General features: G+C 37.5%; 3 protein-coding genes across 4 annotated transcripts; all 3 read right to left on the reverse strand.

Annotated features, from left to right (window-relative positions):
- Positions 1 to 1,634: 1,634 nt before the first annotated feature.
- On the reverse strand, positions 1,635 to 7,627 carry cenpt (centromere protein T). 2 transcript variants are annotated; one of them, XM_087793194.1, is made up of 13 exons: positions 7,440 to 7,627; positions 6,817 to 6,949; positions 6,601 to 6,742; positions 5,995 to 6,076; positions 5,780 to 5,916; positions 5,543 to 5,597; positions 5,207 to 5,340; positions 3,596 to 4,897; positions 3,111 to 3,179; positions 2,688 to 2,787; positions 2,436 to 2,603; positions 2,249 to 2,353; positions 1,635 to 1,876 (listed from the first exon to the last, which is right to left on the reverse strand). In XM_087793194.1, exons 1-13 carry the CDS (start codon positions 7,523 to 7,525, stop codon positions 1,747 to 1,749), a joined length of 2,643 nt encoding a protein of 880 aa, XP_087649320.1. In that variant the 5' UTR covers positions 7,526 to 7,627; the 3' UTR covers positions 1,635 to 1,746. The 2 variants fall into 2 exon arrangements, with proteins under 2 accessions (XP_087649320.1, XP_087649319.1); XM_087793193.1 differs by having other exon boundaries at positions 2,436 to 2,606.
- A 1,256-nt stretch (positions 7,628 to 8,883) lies between these two features.
- On the reverse strand, positions 8,884 to 11,087 carry coxfa4b (cytochrome c oxidase associated subunit FA4 b). The gene is made up of 4 exons (XM_087793195.1): positions 10,923 to 11,087; positions 9,465 to 9,553; positions 9,289 to 9,349; positions 8,884 to 9,177 (listed from the first exon to the last, which is right to left on the reverse strand). The coding sequence occupies exons 1-4, from the start codon at positions 10,971 to 10,973 to the stop codon at positions 9,121 to 9,123; spliced, it is 258 nt and encodes an 85-aa protein (XP_087649321.1). The 5' UTR covers positions 10,974 to 11,087; the 3' UTR covers positions 8,884 to 9,120.
- A 1,416-nt stretch (positions 11,088 to 12,503) lies between these two features.
- LOC148077453 (protein FAM117A-like) lies at positions 12,504 to 21,121 on the reverse strand. Its single transcript, XM_087794110.1, has 8 exons — positions 20,508 to 21,121; positions 19,717 to 19,862; positions 19,446 to 19,532; positions 19,043 to 19,159; positions 17,321 to 17,449; positions 17,069 to 17,252; positions 16,067 to 16,220; positions 12,504 to 13,997 (listed from the first exon to the last, which is right to left on the reverse strand). The coding sequence occupies exons 1-8, from the start codon at positions 20,614 to 20,616 to the stop codon at positions 13,733 to 13,735; spliced, it is 1,191 nt and encodes a 396-aa protein (XP_087650236.1). The 5' UTR covers positions 20,617 to 21,121; the 3' UTR covers positions 12,504 to 13,732.
- Between the last annotated feature and the right edge of the window lie 2,075 nt (positions 21,122 to 23,196).

Here is a 23,196-nt window from a genome sequence, read left to right on the forward strand (position 1 = left end):
CATCTTTGATTTTACCTCATGTATTTATCCAATTTAGAAACGTTTATTGCCAGTTATGTTTAAAAAAAACAAAACACAGGACTGTATTGTGGTGGCAGTACAGAATAAAAGAATGAAATAACAGAAAAAAAGCAATAAAAAAAAAAAACAGAACCAAGTACCTGTACCAAGTATAAGTACTGCTCTTTTGACCCAACTGAGCCCCAAAGGCTGAACAGCTTAGTCAATTGTTTGCTAGAAATCAAACAATGGCTGAGTGAAAACACTTTACAGCTTAATGTGGACAAAACTGAAACTCTGGTGATTGCTCCTGATGATAAGATTCCAGGGTTGAGTCAGTACTTGGGTGACTTAGGTCAGTCTGTCAAACTGAGCCTGAGAAACCTGGGTGTTGTATTTGATAAAGACATGTCTCTTGTTCAACACTGCAGAAAACTGACCAGAAACTGTTTCCTTCAACTGAGAAAAATCTCTAAACTTAGGAAAATGTTGTCACAACATGATCTGGAGCTTGTAATCCATGCGTTTGTTTCTTCTCGTCTGGACTATTGTAACAGTTTGTTTTCATGTCTTAACAAGAAGGAGCTGTCTCGTCTGCAGTTGATTCAGAACTCTGCAGCGAGAATTCTGACCCGCTCAAGTAGGAGAACTCACATTTCTCCGATCCTTAAAACTCTTCACTGGCTTCCAGTTTCTTTCAGGATCAACTTTAAAATTCTGGTTCTTACTTTCAGAGCTATTCATGGTCAGGCTCCTCCTTACATCACTGATCTGATCCAGCCTTACACCCCAGCTCGGTCTCTGAGGTCTGTGGATCAAAATCTACTTATGGTTCCACGCACACGGCTCAGGACCAGAGGAGAGAAATCTTTTCAGGCTGTTGCTCCTAAGCTTTGGAACAATCTTCCTCTCTCTTTGCGCTTGATGGAGTCTACTGACTCCTTTAAGAAACATCTTAAGACGTTTCTATTTGTTCAGGCTTTTCCTTGAATTTCTCAAACTCCTGTGTTGTTCTCGGTGTTGTCTTGATCTTTGAAGTATGTACTGTTTTAAGTATTGTTTTGATTGTTAAAGCGCTTTGTGACCCTGGTCTCGAAAAGCGCTATATAAATAAATATTACTTACTTACTTACTTACTTATGATAGCGTGCAACAACATGTTAATGCAGTAAGCAGAGTAAACATGATTGTATGGATGTCATTGAACATGTATATGACATTTAAACACAGATCTGGATTCAAATAAGTGCTGGGTCGTTGGGTATTAATTTAGACAATAATGTTTTAAATAAATGACCCTATCAGATAAACTACCAAGAGTATAGTGTTCTCCGTATCATGTGTGAACAGTATTACACAAAAGGAAAAAGAAAGAGGAATTGGTTTTTGGTTGCGGTTAACTTCAGATTGGTTAAAACCACTATTATTTTAGAACGAGACCAAATATAACAAGTGTTTATTTTATCCATGGCATTTAATTCCGTTGGGGTTTTGGGAGTCGTCATTCCCTGGGTTTTCTCTAGGACGTCAAGTAAGGAATGGCGCCATCTTCAGTCCACTTATTTATGGATTACACTGAGACGAGTAGATAAAAGTTTATGATCTGCTTTTACAAAGAATAAAAAGAAGAGGCATGTTTATTGAATACTTTATTGACTGCAATGTAGGTCAGATAAAATAAAACAAAACTGTTTGTTGAACATATACAGTATATAAACTCTTAGCGACTATAATCAATGTGACATTTTACCACCTTTTTTTAGGGAACACAACATTTCCGCTGGTTGCGATAGGGATGAGAAGCTTACGTTGCTCCATGCGAAGGTACTTTTCAATCAGCACTTCTACTGGCACCTTGTCGCTCACATGGCCCTGTCTGCCAAACACACATGTCGTCAACGACCATCTATACTTTCTGTTCTTCAATGTGTAGATAAAAGTCACCAGCTTAAAAATGTTTTTTTTTTGCAATCATAATGTCACATAAGCATTTAAAAAAAAAAATACTATCGTTAAATAATATTGTGTTAAATAAACGTGATTGATTTAAAGGACATTTAAGTGATTATAAATCTATACAAATCACTATATAAATATATGCTTTGGACAGCTCGATAGTTCAAGATCCAATAGCACTGAAGACCATATAGGAACAAGTGATAGTTAGTATCTATCTATCTATCCATCTATCCATCTATCTATAAAGAATTAAAACCGAACATGTGTATATTACAAAGAACAAACATACCTTTTCAACAACAGGACGACATCCTCTACTTCAATGTTTTTTCTCCCTGCGTGTGTTGCATACGTCTCCATATCCTCCGCCAGCCGGTCAAAGTATTTATCAATTCTGTTTATCGGGGAGAAGGTGGAAAATCAATCTTATTATTTTGGTAACATTTACGAAGAGAAAGTCCAAATTGACCACTAACATCTCCGACAGAACAGGGTACACGTCAGCAGATACTCTTGTTTTAGCAAAGTGTTTAAATGTGCCCATCAGGTAGCTCCTTGGAAGACCCGTTTGCTTCTTTGGAGCAGCGGGATTTTTACGCCTCACTCTAGGTTTTGGCTTTGGAGGGCTGGAACTTTTTGTTGCACTGCTGGGAGATAGATTTAGAGTGGACTTTTAAATGCTGTTGAAAAATAATTTGTGTACAGAATATGTTCTTAAAGTCACTTGCCTGGAAGGATCCACTTGACCATTATCCGATAAAGGTGCTGGTTTAGGAAAATCAAATATCCTTTTCTGGCGAACAAATGCTGGGGTCTTCATAGGAGTGTCTACGTCAGACATGAATCAAAAGACATGCATTTTAACAACAATAAAACTATATTAATAGTGTTTTTTAATGCAGGTATGTAACACAGGCCAATAAAAGTATGTAAGAAGGTTCAATATAAGCTGCACTGATTAAGTAAAAATCTAGAATTATATCCAAATTTGACATAATAGGAATAAAAAGACTTGAAGGCTAAGGAGATCTCTTTAAAGGTAGGCTGTGTAAAATGTTCCTTAAATGTGTATCAATGTCTGGTGGCTTGTCTAACATTTTCTATAATAATGTTACACAATTTTAGAGAAAAGAGTGAAAAGAAATTACGACCTTCATCATCACTTTCATCCCCCCATTCTTCTTGTCCTGCCAGTTCATCTTCGCCATCATCTTCCTCCTCTGGTTGGAAAAAAAATACATTTCCATTATCTCTTAACATTTTCTACCTAATCATTTTCTACTATTAAATACAAAGACAATTGTATTTTAAGACCACAATATGGATGTTCTTTATCATTACTTCTTATTTTAATAAACCAAATGCATAGTATATGCAGTGAGTGACACTTGCTTATGATTTCAGTTGTTAAAAATCAGATTGTTGTATCTAGCTACTAGTCAATATGCTGCTGTAATCCTGTGATGCCAAGAAATCGTTTGGAAACGGTTTTGAAAAGTTTGGGCAGGATAAAAAGTTTAAAACCATTACTCATTTATAAAAATGTTCCGTTATCCAAATGTTTTGTATTAATGTTTGTGCATTTAAACAAAAGTATAATCTCTTAAGAATGTTAATCTGCATTTGTGAGACGCACCTTCCTCCGCGGCATCTTGATCTTCCACTGCTGGAGTAAGTGGAATAAGAAGGCCACCATCAGAGACACGAGACCTGCAACTTAAGTGTTCCATGATCTCCTCACTTTCATTTGCTTCTAGAACTCTATTGCTCTCATCTTCAGTTGGAGAGGAAGCAGTGGATCCATTTTCATCAGCGAGACCAAAGTCATTCATTTCCTCATCTTCAAACTGGACACCCTCTTCTTCTGGCTGAGACTTTTGGTCCACCTCTTCTTCTGACTGAGACTTTTGGTCCACCTCTTCTTCTGACTGAGACTTTTCGTCGACCTCTTCTTCTGACTGAGACTTTTCATCGACCTCCTGTTCTGACTGAGACTTTTCATGGACCTCTTCTGACAGAGATGTTGCTTCGACCTCTTCTTCTGACTGAGACTTTTCATGGACCTCTTCTGACTGAGATGTTTCTTCGACCTCTTCTTCTGACTGAGACTTTTCGTCGACCTCTTCTTCTGACTGAGACTTTTCGTCGACCTCCTGTTCTGACTGAGACTTTTCATGAACATCTTCTGACTGGGATGTTTCTTCAACCTCTTCTTCTGACTGAGACTTTTCATGAACCTCTTCTGACTGGGATGTTTCTTCAACCTCTTCTTCTGACTGAGACTTTTCATGAACCTCTTCTGACTGGGATGTTGCTTCAACCTCTTCTTCTGACTGAGACTTTTCATGGACCTCTTCTGACTGGGATGTTTCTTCAACCTCTTCTTCTGACTGAGACTTTTCATGAACCTCTTCTGACTGGGATGTTTCTTCAACCTCTTCTTCTGACTGAGACTTTTCATGGACCTCTTCTGACTGGGATGTTTCTTCAACCTCTTCTTCTGACTGAGACTTTTCATGGACCTCTTCTGACTGAGACCTGACATCAATCTCCTCTTCTGACTTCTCATCGACATCTTCTTCAGACCGAGATTTGTTCTTCTGAGAAACTCTTAATCCATCTCTTCTCTCCGAGGCGCGATCTCCCACATCTTCCTCCAACTCATCCAGGTGTTCTTGAATTATCATGTCCGTGGTTGGACAGTCATGTTTGGAGTTCTGATCGTCCATGTGAGCTGGCACCGTTGGCTGTTCCTGTGTTACCATTATGGATTGGCTGGCATTCACAGCGTGATCATCAGGAGGGTAAAGATTTATGTTGCTGTTGATGAGGTCATTTGTTACTTCCATGTCGCTTTGGTAACTGAGGGCCAAGTCGAAGTCCCGACAGAAACTGGTTTCACTGCTAGCCGTGTTTGTCCAGGTAACACTAGCAGGCCCTGAGAGACAGAAATTAAGGAAATCTTTCAACACACTTAACTTAAAATTTAAGCAAATTGAAAAAAAGGACAATAAAAATGAATGTAAATACTTAATAGATAATTAAAGCTGAGATACTTGATAATCAAAATTAGAACATCAAGGAAACCATTTAAATGCAGGAGTCCGGTGTCAAGAGTGTCATGAACTCATCTTTTTGTCTACTTCTAGTGTTGTCTGTGCAGTCTTAACCTTACTTTTCAACCTTTCTTGAAAAGATCAATACTCCTGTTTAAAAGGGGCTATAAACTGAGAAAAATATAATTCACCTGCTTGCAGTCTCCTATTTACAGCTTCACCAAATTCTTCTTCGGTGATCTTATGACGATTTAACGCTCTTCTCTGCATTCCAATTTTTTCAGTGTGAACTTGTGCAAAAGGCGTCTTCAGAGTCAGTGAGGTGCTGTGAAAACACATTAAACCAGATGATGGAGGGGAAGAAAATGGACATTGAGGACAAAAGATGAACAAATCCTTTTAAACTCAGCCATGTGTTGCTATAATAGAATTCATGACGTTAAGTTGTAACAAAGCAGTTTATATGAAATGTCTGGTTGGACTCAAAACATTTAAAAATGACAACAAGGACTAGAATAATAATTTACCTTGAAAGAGAGAGTGAAGATGGGTCATCTGACGACTGTTCATGCTCTTCCACAACTGTAAGGCAATTATATGATAAGTGACAATTTTGTATTTTATTATTTCATCATTCATTCATTTTATTCCACTTATTTCCTAATGGGGGACACTCACACAACTGTAAGTATAACTGTAAAATAAGTAGTACTGTGGAAAAAAAAACAAAATAAACATTTTTAACATCTAACAAATGTGCCTACCTTCTCCTGCTTTGAGCTGCTTTTCAAAAGCAGTAACGTTGAGGGTTCTCCGCTTCCGCTTTCTACTCAGCCCTTTGTTAGTGTTTAGAGAGTTACCAAGAGTGAGGTCAGGCAGATCCAACACAGTGAGCTCAGTGCTAGAAAATAATCAAGGGAACAACCAAGTTTTATTAGTAATTAAAATCCACAGGGTTTGTTTCTTTTTTGTCATTTACCTTGAACGTCTGGTAGTTTTCTGAATTGACTGAACTGGACGCTCATAGGACTTTTCATGTTCCGCTGGTGACTTCACAGGTTCTGAAGAGCATCATAGACTTTGAAAAATCTCAACAAACAGTTCTGAAACATCCTTTTGCAAGTAAGTGGAAAATGCGTTTCTGTTATCCAGAAATCAGTTCAAGGTTTGACAGACCTCATCATGATTTTTGGATAACTGTAATCACAAGTTATTATATCTTATCATAATTATTATTATATTTCTTCAGGATTTTTTTTTTGAAACCCTGAAATTAACCACTGCCGAATCTAAACGGATGACATGGGCGAAAAAAAATTATGTTGCATCGATGATCCATCTGCATTGTTGAAGCAAATAAGCATAAAACTTGTGTGGGTGTGTGTGACGGCTGGTACTACAATTCCATTCCAGTATTGTTACAATAGTCTAAACGAGAAGACACGAACACATGGATTATAAACTCCAAATCATGTTGTGACACAAAGTTTATAGATTTTTCTCAGTTGAAGGAAACAGTTTCTGGTCAGTTTTTCATGCAGTGTTGATTTGAGCAAAATAATAAAAGAGTGAAGGCCAAACTCACCAGTGTGCAGTATGTTCCTGATGATTCCTCTCATGGTGTCCTCATCATTGAAGGTATCAGCGACAGAAGCAGGTGTTTTTACTCTTTGCGATGCACGAACAGCAGTTTTGTTGACAACTGGCAGAGGAGACCTGGATATATTCTGTAGAAGGTTTTACATGTTAACAAAATGGCCAGTGTTCCTTTATCCAAAAATGAGCCACATATGATCCTGACCTTGTATATGTTGGCCCTCAGGCTGCGTCTCAACATGTCTTTTGGCGTTTTAGGAGAAGCTCCAATAACCTTTGACCTCCTATTGGTCTGGGGCTGGAGTTGGACTGCATCACTTTCTCGGACTTTAGATTCACTAAATAAAATAATTTAATCAATTAAAAAACGATAATAGGGTGTGACCACGATATTAGAATAAAATCGATTTTCATTGACCGAAAAAAAAGATGATACAAAGGGAGTGCAAGGGATAGAATAGTAGAAAGAATAGTAAGTAAGTAACTTATATTTATAGAGCGCTTTTCTAGACCACGGTCACAAAGCGAGTTAAACTGAACTAGCCTGAACTTCATTACAAATGTGTATTAAAAATATATAGATTATGCTTGGATTTAAAAGAAACGTTATGAGATAGATGCAGATGGAAGTCAGATATGTGGTGGGTAAAAATAAAAACGAGGAAAATTGCTTTTTTTTAAAGAATAAACAAATGGGAAAGTAAGTCGGATAGTTGAAAGTGATATTTGAAATGTAACAGGTTTTATATCGGCTGTGGACAAAACAGCGTTAGTTTGAAACGTCAAGTTGGAAACTTTGTTTACTTTCACGATGCTATTGACTCGTACCTGCGGGTGACGGGAGTTCGTGGTGGTTCTGCTATCAGAATGCGTTTCAGTAACACCCGAGCAGACACGTCCTCCGTTGGATCCATGTTGTCGATCTGATGGAGGAAATTCAATCAAAAACAAATAAGCGGAATAGGAAAAACCCGTCTGTATATGATTCAAACGGTTGGTGGGCGTCCCGCGTTATTTTCAAGCAACATGTCGCGACAAATGGCGTCTTCTTCGCTGACGGCGGAAAGGGTCTCTACCGCCCCCTGCTGGAGTCTCTAGCTCTTCCCCTAGATCTTCCATAGCAGTCTCTATATTTTGTTGCCTTGTAACAATAAACTATAAAATAAGCTCGACCAGAACCAACTATGTTACATATAAAGTTAAATTAATGAAATTCTAAATTAAATTACACACATATAATTAAAATTTGCTATCAGAATAAAATGTTTGCTAACCAAAATGTTATTTTGTGGAAACTTGAATTAAAACGCCCAAATAGATTAGGTAGACTCTATTAATCCCTCTGGAGAAATATATATTTTTATGAGCAAAAAAAAGATTATTTGTCCTGTTATTTTTAAATATATATATTATTAAACCAATCATGACCTCGAGAGACAGTAACTGGCTTAACAGGCAGGTCACAAAATGTGTGTCTGCGATGGGGAAAGTGTGGACTCTGGGGGAGCGGTGCTGGAGAAAAGGGTGAAGGCTCTCCGAAGTACCCCTCGACATCTTCTGCACTATGGCAGCTCAGAAGAGTAACCGCAGCAACAGGCTCCTCTCTATGCACTGCAGAACTTAACGCTTTAAGATATCCTTTGTTCCTTCTGCAATTAGATGTCACAACAGATCTCTCCTTCATGCTTGACACTTGAAACAAATTTTGAATTATTTATGTATTTTTATGTTTTGTATGTACTTATTTTATTCATTTCATTGTATTTATTTATTATTGTTTTTATATGCATTCATTTATGGATGTTTGTATATATGCATTATTGCTGCTGGACAAAATGTCTAATAAAGTAAATAAAGGGGGAATAAAGTAAATAAATAAAAGGGGGATCAATAAAGTATCTATACCAATTTAATTTTGTGATAACAATTTCGAGATGAAATGTGGTGGAGCGTTTCGGTCACAATCACATTTTAAATATTCAAAAGATTAATATAACAATAGCTGATTAGGCTCTAGATAGATAGATGAACTTTATTACTCCATTATATCAAAAACTCTGTGGCACTGTTACTTGTCATATCCTGCTATAGCAGCCGCATATAGTGAGGGCAATAATAATAACCAAGTAATTAGATAAACAGTTATTCCAATAGCAATATTATTATAAAGAAATATCTATTAACACAGGGGCAAAATCAACAACTGTTATCTTATACCGTGTCAACAAATGCATTATTATGATGGGGGGGGGGGAAACTTCTCACCACCAAATAGATTTGATCACTTTAATAAATTACAACATTTCGCAGACAAAAATACTTTGTTCGCTAGGGAAAACAGTACGATGCCTGCTTCAGTCAACAATGTATTGATCAGTGATAGTCGCAGATGATCCCTCCTTTACACATTACGTGATCAAGTTTCATTCAGTTAACAAATATTTGGTGAAAGTGCAAAGGCCCGGCGTACTGAAAGAAAACAGATTACAGTTATGAGGAAACTGCTGATTTAGAAGTCAGGTCCTTCCTTCTTCAGCTTTGAGTAGTCTGCTGCCACTGCAAAAAGCTGTGGAAACAGACAAATATTTCAGAAAGCGTTATTGAGGCAACATAAACCACGGGGGCTGATAGAAGCAAATATTTATTTATAGTTAAAAAGGACAATGTTAATTCTTACTTTGTACCGCTGATTGGGGCTAATTTGGTTCCAGGGCTCAGGGTTGTTGGTACGATCCCATCTGAAAACACAGCAATACAGAAATCGGTCAGTCATCAATTATACTTGTTCCACCCCTTTGTATGTCATGATCACAGGATTTTAATTTGGGCCCCATTTCTAGTATTGGGACTTACGAGACATCAGGGTTCTTCAGAGCAAGCCGAGCCAGGTACACTGCACTCATGGTCACTCCTCCACCAATGAAGATGAAGAGAGGAACGAGCTGGAGGACAGAAAGCGTTACGATTATTTTCACACTTTTAGATGTAATACCATATTGCTCAACATTCCAGTTGAACATTTGTTTTTAAAGAAAATATAATAATAATAATGATAGATATAAAGATGATAAAAGTTGTGTCGCCAAAAAAAAATCTATAACAAAAACTGAACAAAGTAACAGAAAGATTAAGTTCCTGTACAATTGATCATTGAAAAATGATTAAAACACATTGAAAATGTGTCAATACTTTCAATATACTTTTAAATCTGCAAATGACTGCAATTTTAAAGTTAGTTTTGTGAATGTAATATTTCCTGAGGATGATGAAAAGGTTCATATTTTCGTTATTTTTTATCTTAGTGATGTCATTATATTAATACGTCTTGAATAAATTGAATTTTAAATTCATTAATTTATTTAAATAAAAACAATCAAAGTACACATGTTGAATATATTCGTGTTCACTTTGACAGAAACAGCATTTAGTGTTGATATTAATAAATCGAGATGTTTAAATATCAGTAGGAAAATGTTGTTTTTTTTAAATAATTATTTCAAATTGCATTTCCTTAGGTTTCGAAACCGGAAGACATGCATTTCCAAGATGGCTGCGACCGCTAACGAATTTCAAAGCCGTGTGTGGTTCGGTGGAAAAAACGAGTGACGTCACAGGCACTGGGTTTATAGTTTATACAGCCTATAAACACTAAATCTAAAAATAAAACAATTGACACACAACCATCATTACAGGTCAACGACTGGGAGTAAAGTCGGGACAAACGTAATGTAAATGTAAACAACAACATGGTGGTGTCCTTGAGCGTGTTTCAGACTGGTATGGAAAAGACTGAACGTGCCGCTGGTGCCTGCGAGTATCTACACTGTTATTCTCATTTATTGACAAATAAACACTTGTTTTTACATAAATATCTAGAGACATTTGACAATATAACAACAAAAAAAAGAAATCGCTTAATAACGTAACCAGAAGACGGGCGTTTCCCATGAATTTATTTAATAAGAGAAGTCAGATTCGTCTTTTAAAAATATGTATTTTAAGATAGCTTATTTATCATTTTTACCACCATTTATTCCACGTTGAGATACACGCAGCTGGATCTGTCGTGGAATTCACTCAGGCCGGTGATTCCTATAATAAACCTCTGTGTGTATACGTTGGTAAAATGATGTAATGTTGAAATCATCGTGGGTGTGGATTTATTCCAATATTATATATATTTATATAATATATAAAGGTTGAGGATCGCGGAAACCGGAGCGCGTCCTTTGGGCGCACGAACACCACACTTCAATGTCACCGAGTCATATTTGCGTCTTTATGAAATGAACGGCGGTAATGGAGACTCACAGAAGGGTGGTTCTTCAACTGCTTGCGGACGAGGCCCAGAACGCCCGACATTGTGGAGGACTCTCACAGCGCTGTGGAAATGATCAAATTGCGGACTGAATTACGAGGTCTTAGCGTGGGCACGGGGGTCGTCTCTGCGGATTCCTACAGGCCTGAACACACCGTGAAATACTCACCACCACCTCGGGTGACAGCCAATCACAGGAGAGAACGACAGCAGCAGCTGGACTGCACGAGAAACTACGGGAATTTAAAGACAACTCGGCTAAAGAAATAAAAAACGATACATCTATATACAAATCTAAACTAAGCTACGTTAACAGTCTCATATCACCATGCGGTTTAAGCATTTTTATTTATGAATTGAGCAGTTTTATTTTGGCTGCAAATTGAGTATTTCCGTCTGCCATTCCTCTATTGTTATTACCGATAACCTAGATTTCCTTTAGAAACAGTCAAACGAACAATTGTTTGAATCTTCAAAATAAGTTACGGTGTGTTGTATTAAACAACATCGATCAGCTGTCACAACAGTTGACACTTAGATTGTATCATCTTGTTCTTTCTCTTTAATTCTCGTTGTTCTTGTTCTTATTTTGATTTATTTTTATGGATCATTGCTGTATTTGCTGTGGCTAAGTGGAAAAAAAAAAAAAAAATTCCAGAAGGAGACCTCCTGAGGGATCAATAAAGTTCTACCTAACCTAAAAAGGCATGGTCGGTTCTAAAAAGCCTTTCTCTATTATTAGCGTATTATAAGCAGCCTCACATTTGAATGTTTTATGCACAAATCTGCATGTAAAAATAACATCTTAAACTCACCTTCCCAACACCAGGCAGCACAAAGCAGATAAATGATATAATTCTAAACTTTAAAAACTCAGTTTCTAGGACTTTTCTGCCATGCTAGCGTAACGAAAGGAAGGTTAAATAGAATAGGTTTAAAGAATGCTGGCAAATGATGTAGGCAAAAGAAATCAAAGACAGATGTAAGCTTGTGAGCAAATACAGACAAAAGTAAACAACCATGATACATGACAGCAGTGCTACAACCAAGTAGCTAGTCGAAACAATTCATAACCATTAATGGTTAACGTTTCAAAAATAAACAGGACACACTGGAACTAAAGTGAGATGCTTAAAATAAAAGGTAAACTGAAAATGTCAGAATTACATCTCATTGAGGGGAGTAGCTATTGTAGCCGTTTGATTTACATTCAATCATATAAATACAGCGACGCAAGGGGCCATTAAATTATATTGAACAAGTTATGCTTTGATTTCTCAATTTACGATTTGTTAATTGGATTAAAGCAAGATTAAGGATAATCATGATTCATTTTAAAATCTAAATTATTCATGACGTTTGTTTGTGATGTTAAATGAATGGTTGTTGCCAAAGAAATTAACATCAAAACCACCTTAAAGACATTTACTAAATTTTCAGAAAGTGTTTGAGCTACAATACCTTAAAAACTTAATCCATTCACTTGAGCAACATCTCCTTGTCCTGACTTTGTTTTGTGTCCATAAATGAGTGTGTTCAAGGGCTTTCGTTTAACACAAAAAAGGAAAGGGAAATGATGACTTAAGACTATTTAATACATCAAAGAAAAACATATTTTCAGACACAGAACCTGAGAAAACAGCACATCTTGTGCATCCATACAAATTCAAGGAAAGAAAATCTTTTCAGAAGTCATTTCCATTTCACCTTAAGTCAAAGTCAGTTTCACAAACTCCCTTTCACATGCACACACAACACTTTCAGTACAACAACCCAAGACTTCAATACCTCCACGAAGTGCATTAATTCCATTCTACAAAATATTTTTTTGCAAAACTAAGAGTAACAGATTTTTTTTTTTTTTTTTTTAGTTTTTAGCTTATTTTGCATGTTGTAGAAAAAAAGGGTGTAGAAAGTACATTTGCATTATAAAATAATTAGTATAAAAGGGGTGACATGGGTGTGGACATTCATTTGTGCAACTTTTTCTACCAAAACTACTTGAACATCAGCTTTGAGTCAAAGGAATTGGAACAGCTTAACATACAGTGTGACGAGTCTACGCTGCTAGCACTGGTTTAGGTAGTCAACTAGGAAGTAACAGAAAAACTATACATATACAATCAGATATTTAACTAGAAAAACGAGGATAACGAAGATTCTCATACTCGTGCATGTGTAAGTAAACAAGATAAAGTAGGAATATTAGAGACAGTCCAGTATCAATGCAAGCAGGGGGAAAGCATCAAGTTCCCTGCTCTCACAATGACGGAGAAGCCCCATTTAATTGAGAAATACACTGAATAATAGGAGCCCCAACTGATTTGTCATGCTTTGTACAACACCTGAGATTCAGGTATAAAAACTGAGTGGGTGACGTGCTGCTAAAATATTTGGTCACGTAAAAACGATTGAACTAGGATTGTGCTAATGTGCAGCGTAATGTGTCCCACATCTAACAAATAGATGACAGTACTTGGGGGGGAAAAACCCACTTAATTTACAGAACATGTGCATCGTCATCTTTGGGTAAAGTAAGAAAGAAACACAGCAGAGTGAAGGGCGTCTCTATCAACAAAACTTTTGTTGCTGGGATTAGAAATGGAGCGACGACTATGACAGATTGATGTCTTTGGAAATCGAAGTGACAGATCACTCTTGTTCAGACAACGTCATAATGCCTGAAACTGAAAACAGCTTATTTAGCACAAACTTTGGTTTTATCACGCCAAAATAAAAAGTACAAAATAATGTGTTCCGACCTGTGACAGACCATTGAAATGTTAAAGAAATCTGTGACGGATCAGCAGTTGCAGTCAGATTTGGCTTCCATGGCAGCAGGAGCGGGAGGAGCGGGAGGAGAAGCCGAGTGGCTGGTGGAGGTAGTGTGGCAGGAGCAGGATTCATAACGGGAGCAACTCTCTGTCGAACCGTTGAAGTTGCACAACAACAGATCCATGGAGGGAAGGTTGACCGGGCAGAAGGCCGAGCCCCCATAGGGAATAAAGTTCACCTTTTTGGGGTCTGGACAGGAGGAAATGTGATCCAGCTTTGGTTGGTGTGTAGTTCTGAGGAGACAGATTTGATGATGTGATGAATAAAAAATAATAAAGAGAAACAAATTCAGCTTTGTTGAAAATGGAACCATTGATATACACAATAATTAATTCAGAAACCAAAGCAGTTGTTTTATACCCACAGACAATTTCCATTACAAAAGGTTTTATTGTAGACATTGACCAACTTTTGAGTAAGACATTTAAAAAAAAAAAAGAAGAAATTCTCTCACATCTTTCACAAAGTTCTTTCTGTTTAATTTAACACTTAACATGTGTTAAACTATTGAGAATTGAATAAACATTTGCCTCTGTGCTAAGCATCACACAGAAGATATGCAAATCCAAATTACGTGCATAAAGTTCCACAGTGTCTTTCCACTTTCAGGTCCTTAAAAGAGTGCACGTTGAGCCTTGAATGCCTTTGTTCCAGAGCACAGAGTTGACATGTTCATTTAGTTTTAGTTCTGGTGACTCAACTGGAACGACTCCAAATGGCACAGATAACTTTTTTTAAAAGCCCAATAAGGACATCCTTTCCTTGTTTATTCTTTCGTGGTGTGATGAAATTAAGAGAGAAACATTGCAATGATTACCACAGAGGAGAGAAGAATTAGAAATAGTTTGTCCCCTTTTCTCTGAATTAGCTTTATCTTTAAAAAAAAAAAAGAAGTGATCTTTAGAAGGATTCAAAGGTTTTAATTTCTTATTACAATAAAGGATGGAATTAGTTTCATGAAAGCAAACAAAACTTTAAGACCATTAGTCAGTGGTCTGCACAGAGCTGTAGACTATTGACCTGGAAGGCTGAACCTGCCATGCGTTTACTGGTTTCTGTTGAGAACACACATTTGCAGGAAGGTTTTTGGAATTGCAATCTACTAGTGTTGAGCTTTCATAGCGAGCCAACCCTCTAGCCTTTCTTTCGTCTTCACGTGAAACACTTTAATGTGTCTTTGATCTGGTCTTTAATCTCCATGCAGAACTACAACGTCGTCATCCTCGGGTGACTCAGTCAGTTAAGAGCTCAGGTGGAGTTTTGTCTTTCTAACCAACTTCATTTTAAATCAGTTGAAAACAAGTTTAACTTTCACAAAAGAAGTTTAAAAACTCAGCCGCCATGCAAACTGTTCACGTTTCTTCACTGATATGGAAGCTGAACCGCTTGAGTCAGAAGAGTTCTGTACCATGTGGCATAAAGGCTTGTGGTCAGATATCACTTTGTGCAACACAATTTTTCCTCACATTCAAGTACTATTTAACATATTTAGCGTTTGATTCTAAACGCTAAAACATTGTCGACGATGCAAGAATAACATACCAAAAGTATAGCTTTTATCGTGTTAGATTCTTTAATACATCATCTATAAAACAAATTACTTTAATTTGAAAGAACATATTTGGACTTTGTTAAACATGTTTAGTTCCTTCATAAAACAACTACATTTGTAATCCTTACCCTGCATGACTGAGTTTGAAACCTCTGAACTGGAGTTTTAAGGAATGCGGCACAGAACAAACTTTTTTTTTTGTTTCCTGTGTTAGGGATTCCAATGGAACAAACTTACCAAATCAAAATTTTACTCTTCATAACACAGTCAGTTTTTGTTTCCAAAAGAATGATAAACTTCTGAAGTGAAACATCTACTGATTTAATTTAACTTATGGTGCCTACGTTAACAAGTGGACTATACCTTCAATACATTATTGACCCATTCCATACAAATCATTCGGTTTCCCAGAATCCAGCCATTTTTTGAAGATGTACATTTAAAGATCAGTTCTTGAGAAGTGTTGTCAGATGTGATGGTATGTCATTTTAGTGTGCTAGCTAATCATAAGACATAATTGAAGTGCATTCGAGCCCTTTTTTTAAATTCAGGTTGGAAATTGTTTACAGGACTGATCTTTCTAGTTTGAAGTTGCAAAGCATTACACAAAACAAATGTACTTTCATTAACCAGTTTTCTTACTCCATACATTCGTTCAACTCCAAATACTGCACATCATTGCTACGACTGCACTGAAACAACAAGCTGTATATGGATTAGAAGCTATTATGACAGTAGAGACCAACCAACCTGTTCTCCTCCCAGACTTTGACTTTTTCACAGCCCTCTGGAGGTTCTCTTTGGAAGCAGAAACTTTTGTTTAGCCCAGGTGACGAGGAGATTAACAGAGGGGCGGACAGGTCCGAATCACCCAGGGCCGAGAGAGGAGACAGCATGTCCATCTCTGCAACATCAGTGCGGACACAAATTGACAAATGAAACAACCACAGTTTGTTTAAAATGAGTCAGCAGGAAAGAAAGTAAATTCTATCTACTGACTATACATGAAACTGATCATTCATGATTCACATAGCAAAGCAGGTATTTTTCAATACCATAATTACATTTATAAATGAAACAAGCTTCTGTTTTTGAAAAGGAGGAATAGCATAATTTTAACAAAGTTATTGCATTAAGAGCATGAAACCAAGATTTGATCTGGACAAGATATCTTGATGCATTTCAGATCATTATAAAAGTTTATAAAAGTACATATTTAAGTATGTTGTCATTTCATGACTGATAAGGCTTTAGACCACAGCAAACCAAAAAACAGCCACGATGTTCTCATATCGCGCTTTTCAACAACAACAACCTCTCCTTCTGCTTTACCTTGGAAACCAAAACACACTTCCTCCAAACTGCCTCAGTCAGTGACCCAGTCTCATGACAGCTTCACTGACCCAAATAAAACCCTGAATTTACAATTAAGAAAATAAATTATACCAAGGTTCGATTTAGAAAAAAAAAGGTTGATAAAACAATGTTAAAGACGAGGGTGGGGAGGCAGCACAATCAGAGGAACTGTAATAATATAATTATAATCGACGGTTGAATGATCATCAAAGAATGTGAATTGTGATTATTTTATGCAAGAACGGTTAAATGAGCTGGCAAGCTCATTGAGACAAGAATGAGATATTTAGATCAGCCGTGGCAATGTCTCAATAATCCTCATTTACAAAGGTAATCCATCCCAAAAAACATCAATATAAAGTGAATTTGACAAGGATAGTGAAATGAGAAACAAACCTTGGTGCAAAAGAGCATTGTCAGATTTGGAGAGGGACACGGTGTGATTAGTGGGGGATGGACTGGGAGATGAGGAGGCTGAAGACGAGGACAGAGAGGTGTTGGAGGCAGGGTCGCTCTGTGACCCGCTGCTGCAGCTATGAAGAGGTACGGGAGCTCTTCGCCCATCGGGCACTTCCAGAAACTGAAAATATAATTGAAATAATCAAGAGGTCTGTCTTCAGCATTCTGCAAGAGAAGAGACCACCTTACCTGGTGCTGATGTTGGCTGGGCTGGCTGATGAAAACGCCCTCCAACTCCTGGTTGAGAGCCTCCATGCTGCAGCCCAGTGGAGGAACCACAGCGGTCATGGGAGCGATGGGTATAGGTATTGGTGGAGTCTGAAGGAGCATATTTAATTTAATTTCAGTTTATTTAAAAGGACAATGTGTCCTCTGTAGTCTCCAACAAAGCAGACAGTTTACATACTACATCACATACAAATAAAGCAAAAACACAGTACACTCTAATAATGTCAATTGATGGCCAAATACCCGTCTGGTACTATTATTGCGAGCAGGACTAGTGGTCTAAAAGCCAGTCTTTGACAGCCTGTGAGAAGCAATGAAAATCTGCTTTGTTCCTTAGATTGTCTGGGAGCCCGTTCGATTCTTTGATGCCTTTGTATGAAAAGGCTGATTGAGAGACATACTTTCTTTTTGGAATATTGCAGTCGCCCCTGGACACTGACCTTAAAGCTCTGCTTGTTAGTTGAGAATGTGGCTGTACATGGGTCTTTAGGGGAGGAGGGGAAGCATCATGCAGGACTTTATGTACCAGATGGATATCGGAGAACCTTAACAAGTTGTCAAAGCTGAAGATTTTATGTTTTTTCAAGGATGTTGCAATGGTGGTAACGCCAAGGTTTTTGATCAAGGATTTTTAAGGCCTGGCTGTGCAAAGATCTAAGCGAGTTCTAAACTGTTGATTTCGCTTGCAAGGCAAGCAGTACAGAAAATATGAAATTATCATTGCTTGAAAATAAACATTTTGTTGCTTCAAATGATAAGGAGGTCCTGATGTGTTTAAAGTTGGCAATGTTAAATTTCAAAACATTACAGACCTTTTTCACATGTTTTTTTTTAATTAAGTGTAGGGTCTAAAACGACACCCAAGTTTTTCACTTCCTCTACATTTTTGATTGCGAAATTATCCACTTAGATATTTGGAAGGACACTTTGGATTCGTCTTTTTGAGAATAACATTTAGACAGTTTTCTACGTGTAAACTATGTATGCCAAATACAAAAGAAGTTGTAGTATAGGTTGGGAAATTTGGAAATTATTTTTTTTAAATCCTTTAAGTGAATTAAATGGAGCAAAATGTGTAAATTCAAGAAGGTTAAGGAGATTCCATTCTGGATTGAAAGCAAAAGAACATTTTTAAATCATATTGGCATAAGAAAAATGGAATTGAGGTTTTATGTACTTCGGTGGACTCGTCAATGATTAACAAGATACCTTAGTGTCATAGGTAAACCAAAGATAGACGGTAATAACAATGTTATACAATAGCAATATTACTTTGAGTATACCGTTATTATAAAATCCTTACAAGCCATCAAATAAGTATATAATCACGGACTGTGATTCACATAAAGTCTGCAATGAAAATTTTAGATGAGTTTCTTTATTTTAATTTCTTTTTTTTTAAACTATGAAAGAAAAAAAGCAACTTGCATGTTGAAACTCTTGCCATGTGAACAGTATGAGGCAGCTGTTCCTAAAAGCAGAAGCTGTGAGTTGTACAAATCTTCCTGTCATATTGACTTGCATTTCATGTGAAGTTATCACTTCCTGTGACGAGCCGCCGCCTACACCGAGAACATCATTGCAATGAGTAATGCAACCCAGAGGCTGCTGAGACCAATTTACAAGTCCTCGTGCTATGGCATGGTAGCAACCATGTGTTTGCTACGATGGAGGGCGAGGTACCTGTGTGGCTCCAAGGCTACGGCTCCCTTGAGGAACTCCTCGCTCACAGTCCTTGTTGTGCCCCCCCGGGACCGCCGGTTTGCTGCGCTGCTGCAGCTGTTGTTTCAGTTTGGCAATCTGTGATGAACAGAGGTTACTGTCAGTCATACATAAATTAAGCTTTTGTGTAATCATTTCAGCCAATTACTCAAGAAAATGTTTTTGTGAGAGTGTCATTGTGACAAGACAAGACAAGTGGGAACAAAAATAAACAAAAAAAAAAGAATCAAGAAAGAGTTTAGCAATAAGAAGTACTTCTGAGTAAAGAGAAAACACTGAAGACGTTGCACATCCTGCCCAGAATCAACGGTTCTGTTACTTGTGTTTGGTTAAACAGAGGGTTTTAAAAGAAGAAACATTTTACCTCTTGAAGATGTTCCGAGTTTCCCCACGACGCTGAACGTTTGTGGATGTTACCATCCTGCATTTTGTCTGACCACGAGTGCGGCGTCTGTGGGAGTGAGGGAAACCAGGATAAAATTATTGTATAATTCTGAATTTAAAAAATTATAACTGTATTGATATAGCTATTATTCAATTAATAATAGCCAATAAGCACTTTGTCTCCGATATTCATAATACTCCATGACCATTATCAAAGGGAAACCCCATACTCGAGATCTCTGGATGCCAACCTGAGTTGCCTTGTCTTTACGAAACGTGACCCCCTGACCCTCGGATTCTTTCGGCCAGTGTCCCTGTAGGTACGGACCGATGATGGCATCGAGAGACATCGTTCGCCTGATGCCCGAGTTCAACTGCTGGGCTTTAACCTTGGAAGCTGTGGACAAAAAACACAAAAAAGGACTTTAAGTAAATAAGTAAGTAATTTTTATTTTTATAGCACTTTTCCAGAGCAGTTTTATCTTGAACTTTAAAGTATATACTTTATTGAATATTGTTTTGATTGTTTAAGCGCTTTGTGACCCTGGTCTGGAAATAAAAGGGTAAAGTGATAAATCTGTGTTTATCTGAACGTATATATATCTTACAATTGTGCACAGAATGAAGCAAATTAATATGATGGATGCAATTTTAGTAGGATTATGATATTTAAAGATTCATTTTTACTGTATAATCCTGTATACTTATATTTTACTTTAGTTTTTTACCGTTGCCTTCTTGAGTGACTAGAAAGCATTTTAAAATGAAATGCAATATTATTATACTGGATTCAAGACTCTTATCAAACTACAATGAAACTTCTGATGCAGTTGTTTGCAGAGAAGCTCATATTTGCTGTTGCACAACCGTTTCTTCCTGGACATGTTTATTACTTTATGAGCAGGTGGGGATGGTTAAGCTTTTGGACAATAACCTTCATGTGATGGTGAAGTAAGACAGGGCCCCATTAAAGGAAAAATCTACATTGTGATCTTAAATCTTTCTGCAGGTCATGAAGCACCCATGACAGGTGAGTCCTTACCTGACTTCCCATCCCTTCTCTGGGGACGAGGTTTGCTGGACAGTTGGTAGGGGACAGTCGCTTTGAGGGGTTGTGGTCCCGGTGCAGACCCCCTGGTCTGTCCCGACATACTTCCAGGGAAACGGGTGTTGTGCGTCCAACCAGTGTTGACCTGCTGGATGTGGATCTGCTGGTGGAGATCCGGGGGCTGCCCTGTGGCTGACGGTGGCTAAAGCTCCTCCGAGATGCAACAACTTTCCACTAAAACCGTCACAAAGTCCGCCTCGAGCCAGCCATGCAACAAATACAACTCGGGGGGAGAAACTTAGCTTCAAACTTCAAGCGGTTATTGAGATTTTTCTTCAGCGATGGTCATAGTTTTTTTTTTCCTCCGGCTAGCTTCCTAGCGGGCGAAGTTTCTTTGTGAGGATGTTGAGATATTTCTCTGTCGAGAACAAGGAAGCAGCTGCACTCAAAGTTGCTCTGGTCCGCTGCTGCTTCTCCTTAAACTTTTGTTGCTTCTAACTTGTTCTTACGAGACAAGCGGGGCCCCAGACGGAGGCGAGAGGGCCGAGAAAAGTCGCAAGGTGGATTTAAGAGTTTTTTTCAAGCTCTCCGGGTTCAGAGCCGCAGGTCCAAACACCTCCGCCACGCTGCTGTGGGTTTAATTATGAGGGAGGCGGGACCAAGCGCCGGGCTCTCACTTTTGATTGGTGGCTCTGGCTGCCAGGCGTAGCCCCATTGGCTGGTTTTACATAAATCCGTCAAACCCCAGATAATATCCGAAGTTGTCACCGCTTTCAATAGCATTATTGTCACAAATTCTGTCCCGAACAATCTCGATCTTTAAAATATAACCTAAAAAAATAAACCTGAGTTATTTTTTAAATAGCACAAGTTGCATTATATTAAAAAAAGAAGCAAAATTGAGTTTAATTTTTAAGAAAACTATTTTCTTTTCATTGTTTTGTATCGGGTTGCCCGACTTTTAAACAACTTTTAAACACAGATAAATAACATAAATAATAACTCTCTACTCTCATCTCTATGTTAGCAATACCTAGATTCAGGATTGTGGGTTGAAGTATGTGTTTAATACCCACTAACATACCAGTTACCAAGTGACAGAAAAATAACTCGAAATGTTATAAATAATAATGAAATTACAACTATTTGCAGCTCCAAAAGACAAATAAGGTTTGTCAAATAAGGCTTGTCTTAAACTAAAAACAACCCAAGTATATTTAAAAAGTAATACTGTGCCAGAATTATTGTATATTTTTTAAATATTTTCTATTTCATTTGTTTTCTATTTTCAAACACAGACAATGTGTATTGTTGAGATCGTCTATTCTTCACGACTTTGGCTCACAATTGTAATATTTGTAGATTTATTCTGTAATTAATAAAGCAGGTGGATCTATTATACCTTTCCATATCATCAGATAACTATAGATGTGTTCATTAATAAATACAGGAGGTTAATCTGGATGTTCTCCCACACATTTTAAGAGGGTGTGCATGCATGTGTGAGACAGTGTGCATTGTGGGAGATAACTCTTTTACACTGTTCAAAAGGGAGTGCCAGTGGTGGGACAGGGACAGGAGGGCGAGATAACATGACATGCATTTTTACAAGCAGATCCTAGATCAGCACGCAGAGTCACGGTGTCTGCTTCTATCCACACTGAACTGGCCTTTAACATGCACTTGTTTGAATGGGAGCTCAGCCCATGCTTAGATAACATACTTGTGTGTCTGGCACGCCAAAAAGGGAGTGAAGGTGCTTTTATCACTGAAGGGTGAACCACGAGTCCAGCTGTGCGTCCATCTATAACATCACCCAACAATGACTTGACAAACACACAATAGCCGGATAACTTTTCACTTCTATTCCATCAGCATTTGTTTACAACTTTAGGCTAAATTGGACAGTATGTCATCCAGGAATGTGTCTCCTACATAATGCACTTCCAATGTTTACCACAGGACAGTCAGTAGCTGTTTGTTTAACTTCTGTGTATTTGTCTGTGTTAATGAATGAATGATCCTGACCTATGACCCCTAAAGGGAGTTAAACTTTACACTTTTAGGTCAGACAATGTCCTGCTTCTCAGAGGCGAGCACAAATGCTACCCAGGCTCATATAAAAATGTACAGATATCATTTTCAAAATGTCCTCCTCCATGCTCAGAGGCCCAACTTAGATCAATCACACAAGGGGCCAAAATCTTCAGTAAAAGCCAAACAAAATGTTTTTCTTTCCCGTCTTAAATTTGTAATTTCCTGATAACAACAACATCTCTGCTTGTGAGAAACTAGCCTGTCGAATAGTAAAACCTGACAGACATCTTTATGAGCCACTGAATTATTTTTAATCTAAATTTGGGAGCAATTAAAATTATTATTTTTATTATTAATTTATAGCCAACTATAGATATTTAGATAAAGCAGGATACATTTCTTAATTGGCAGTAAATTGAGTTTGAAATGTTGCAGAACCTTTGACTACAATTTAATAAAACCATACAATTTTATGATATTATTAGATCATTAAATCCTTGCACGATAGTTTGAACTACTCTTTGTGTGGTTTTCCACCTTATTTTTTGTCATAATGTTGTGTTCAAGTCAAGAATGTCCATAACTAATTTAAAATTAGACTAGAACTATATCGCTAATGTTGCATTAGCTAATGCTAATGCTAATG

Source organism: Callionymus lyra, chromosome 6 (assembly GCF_982586985.1).
Source record: "Callionymus lyra chromosome 6, fCalLyr1.hap1.1, whole genome shotgun sequence".
Classification (NCBI taxonomy): Eukaryota; Metazoa; Chordata; class Actinopteri; order Syngnathiformes; family Callionymidae; genus Callionymus; species Callionymus lyra.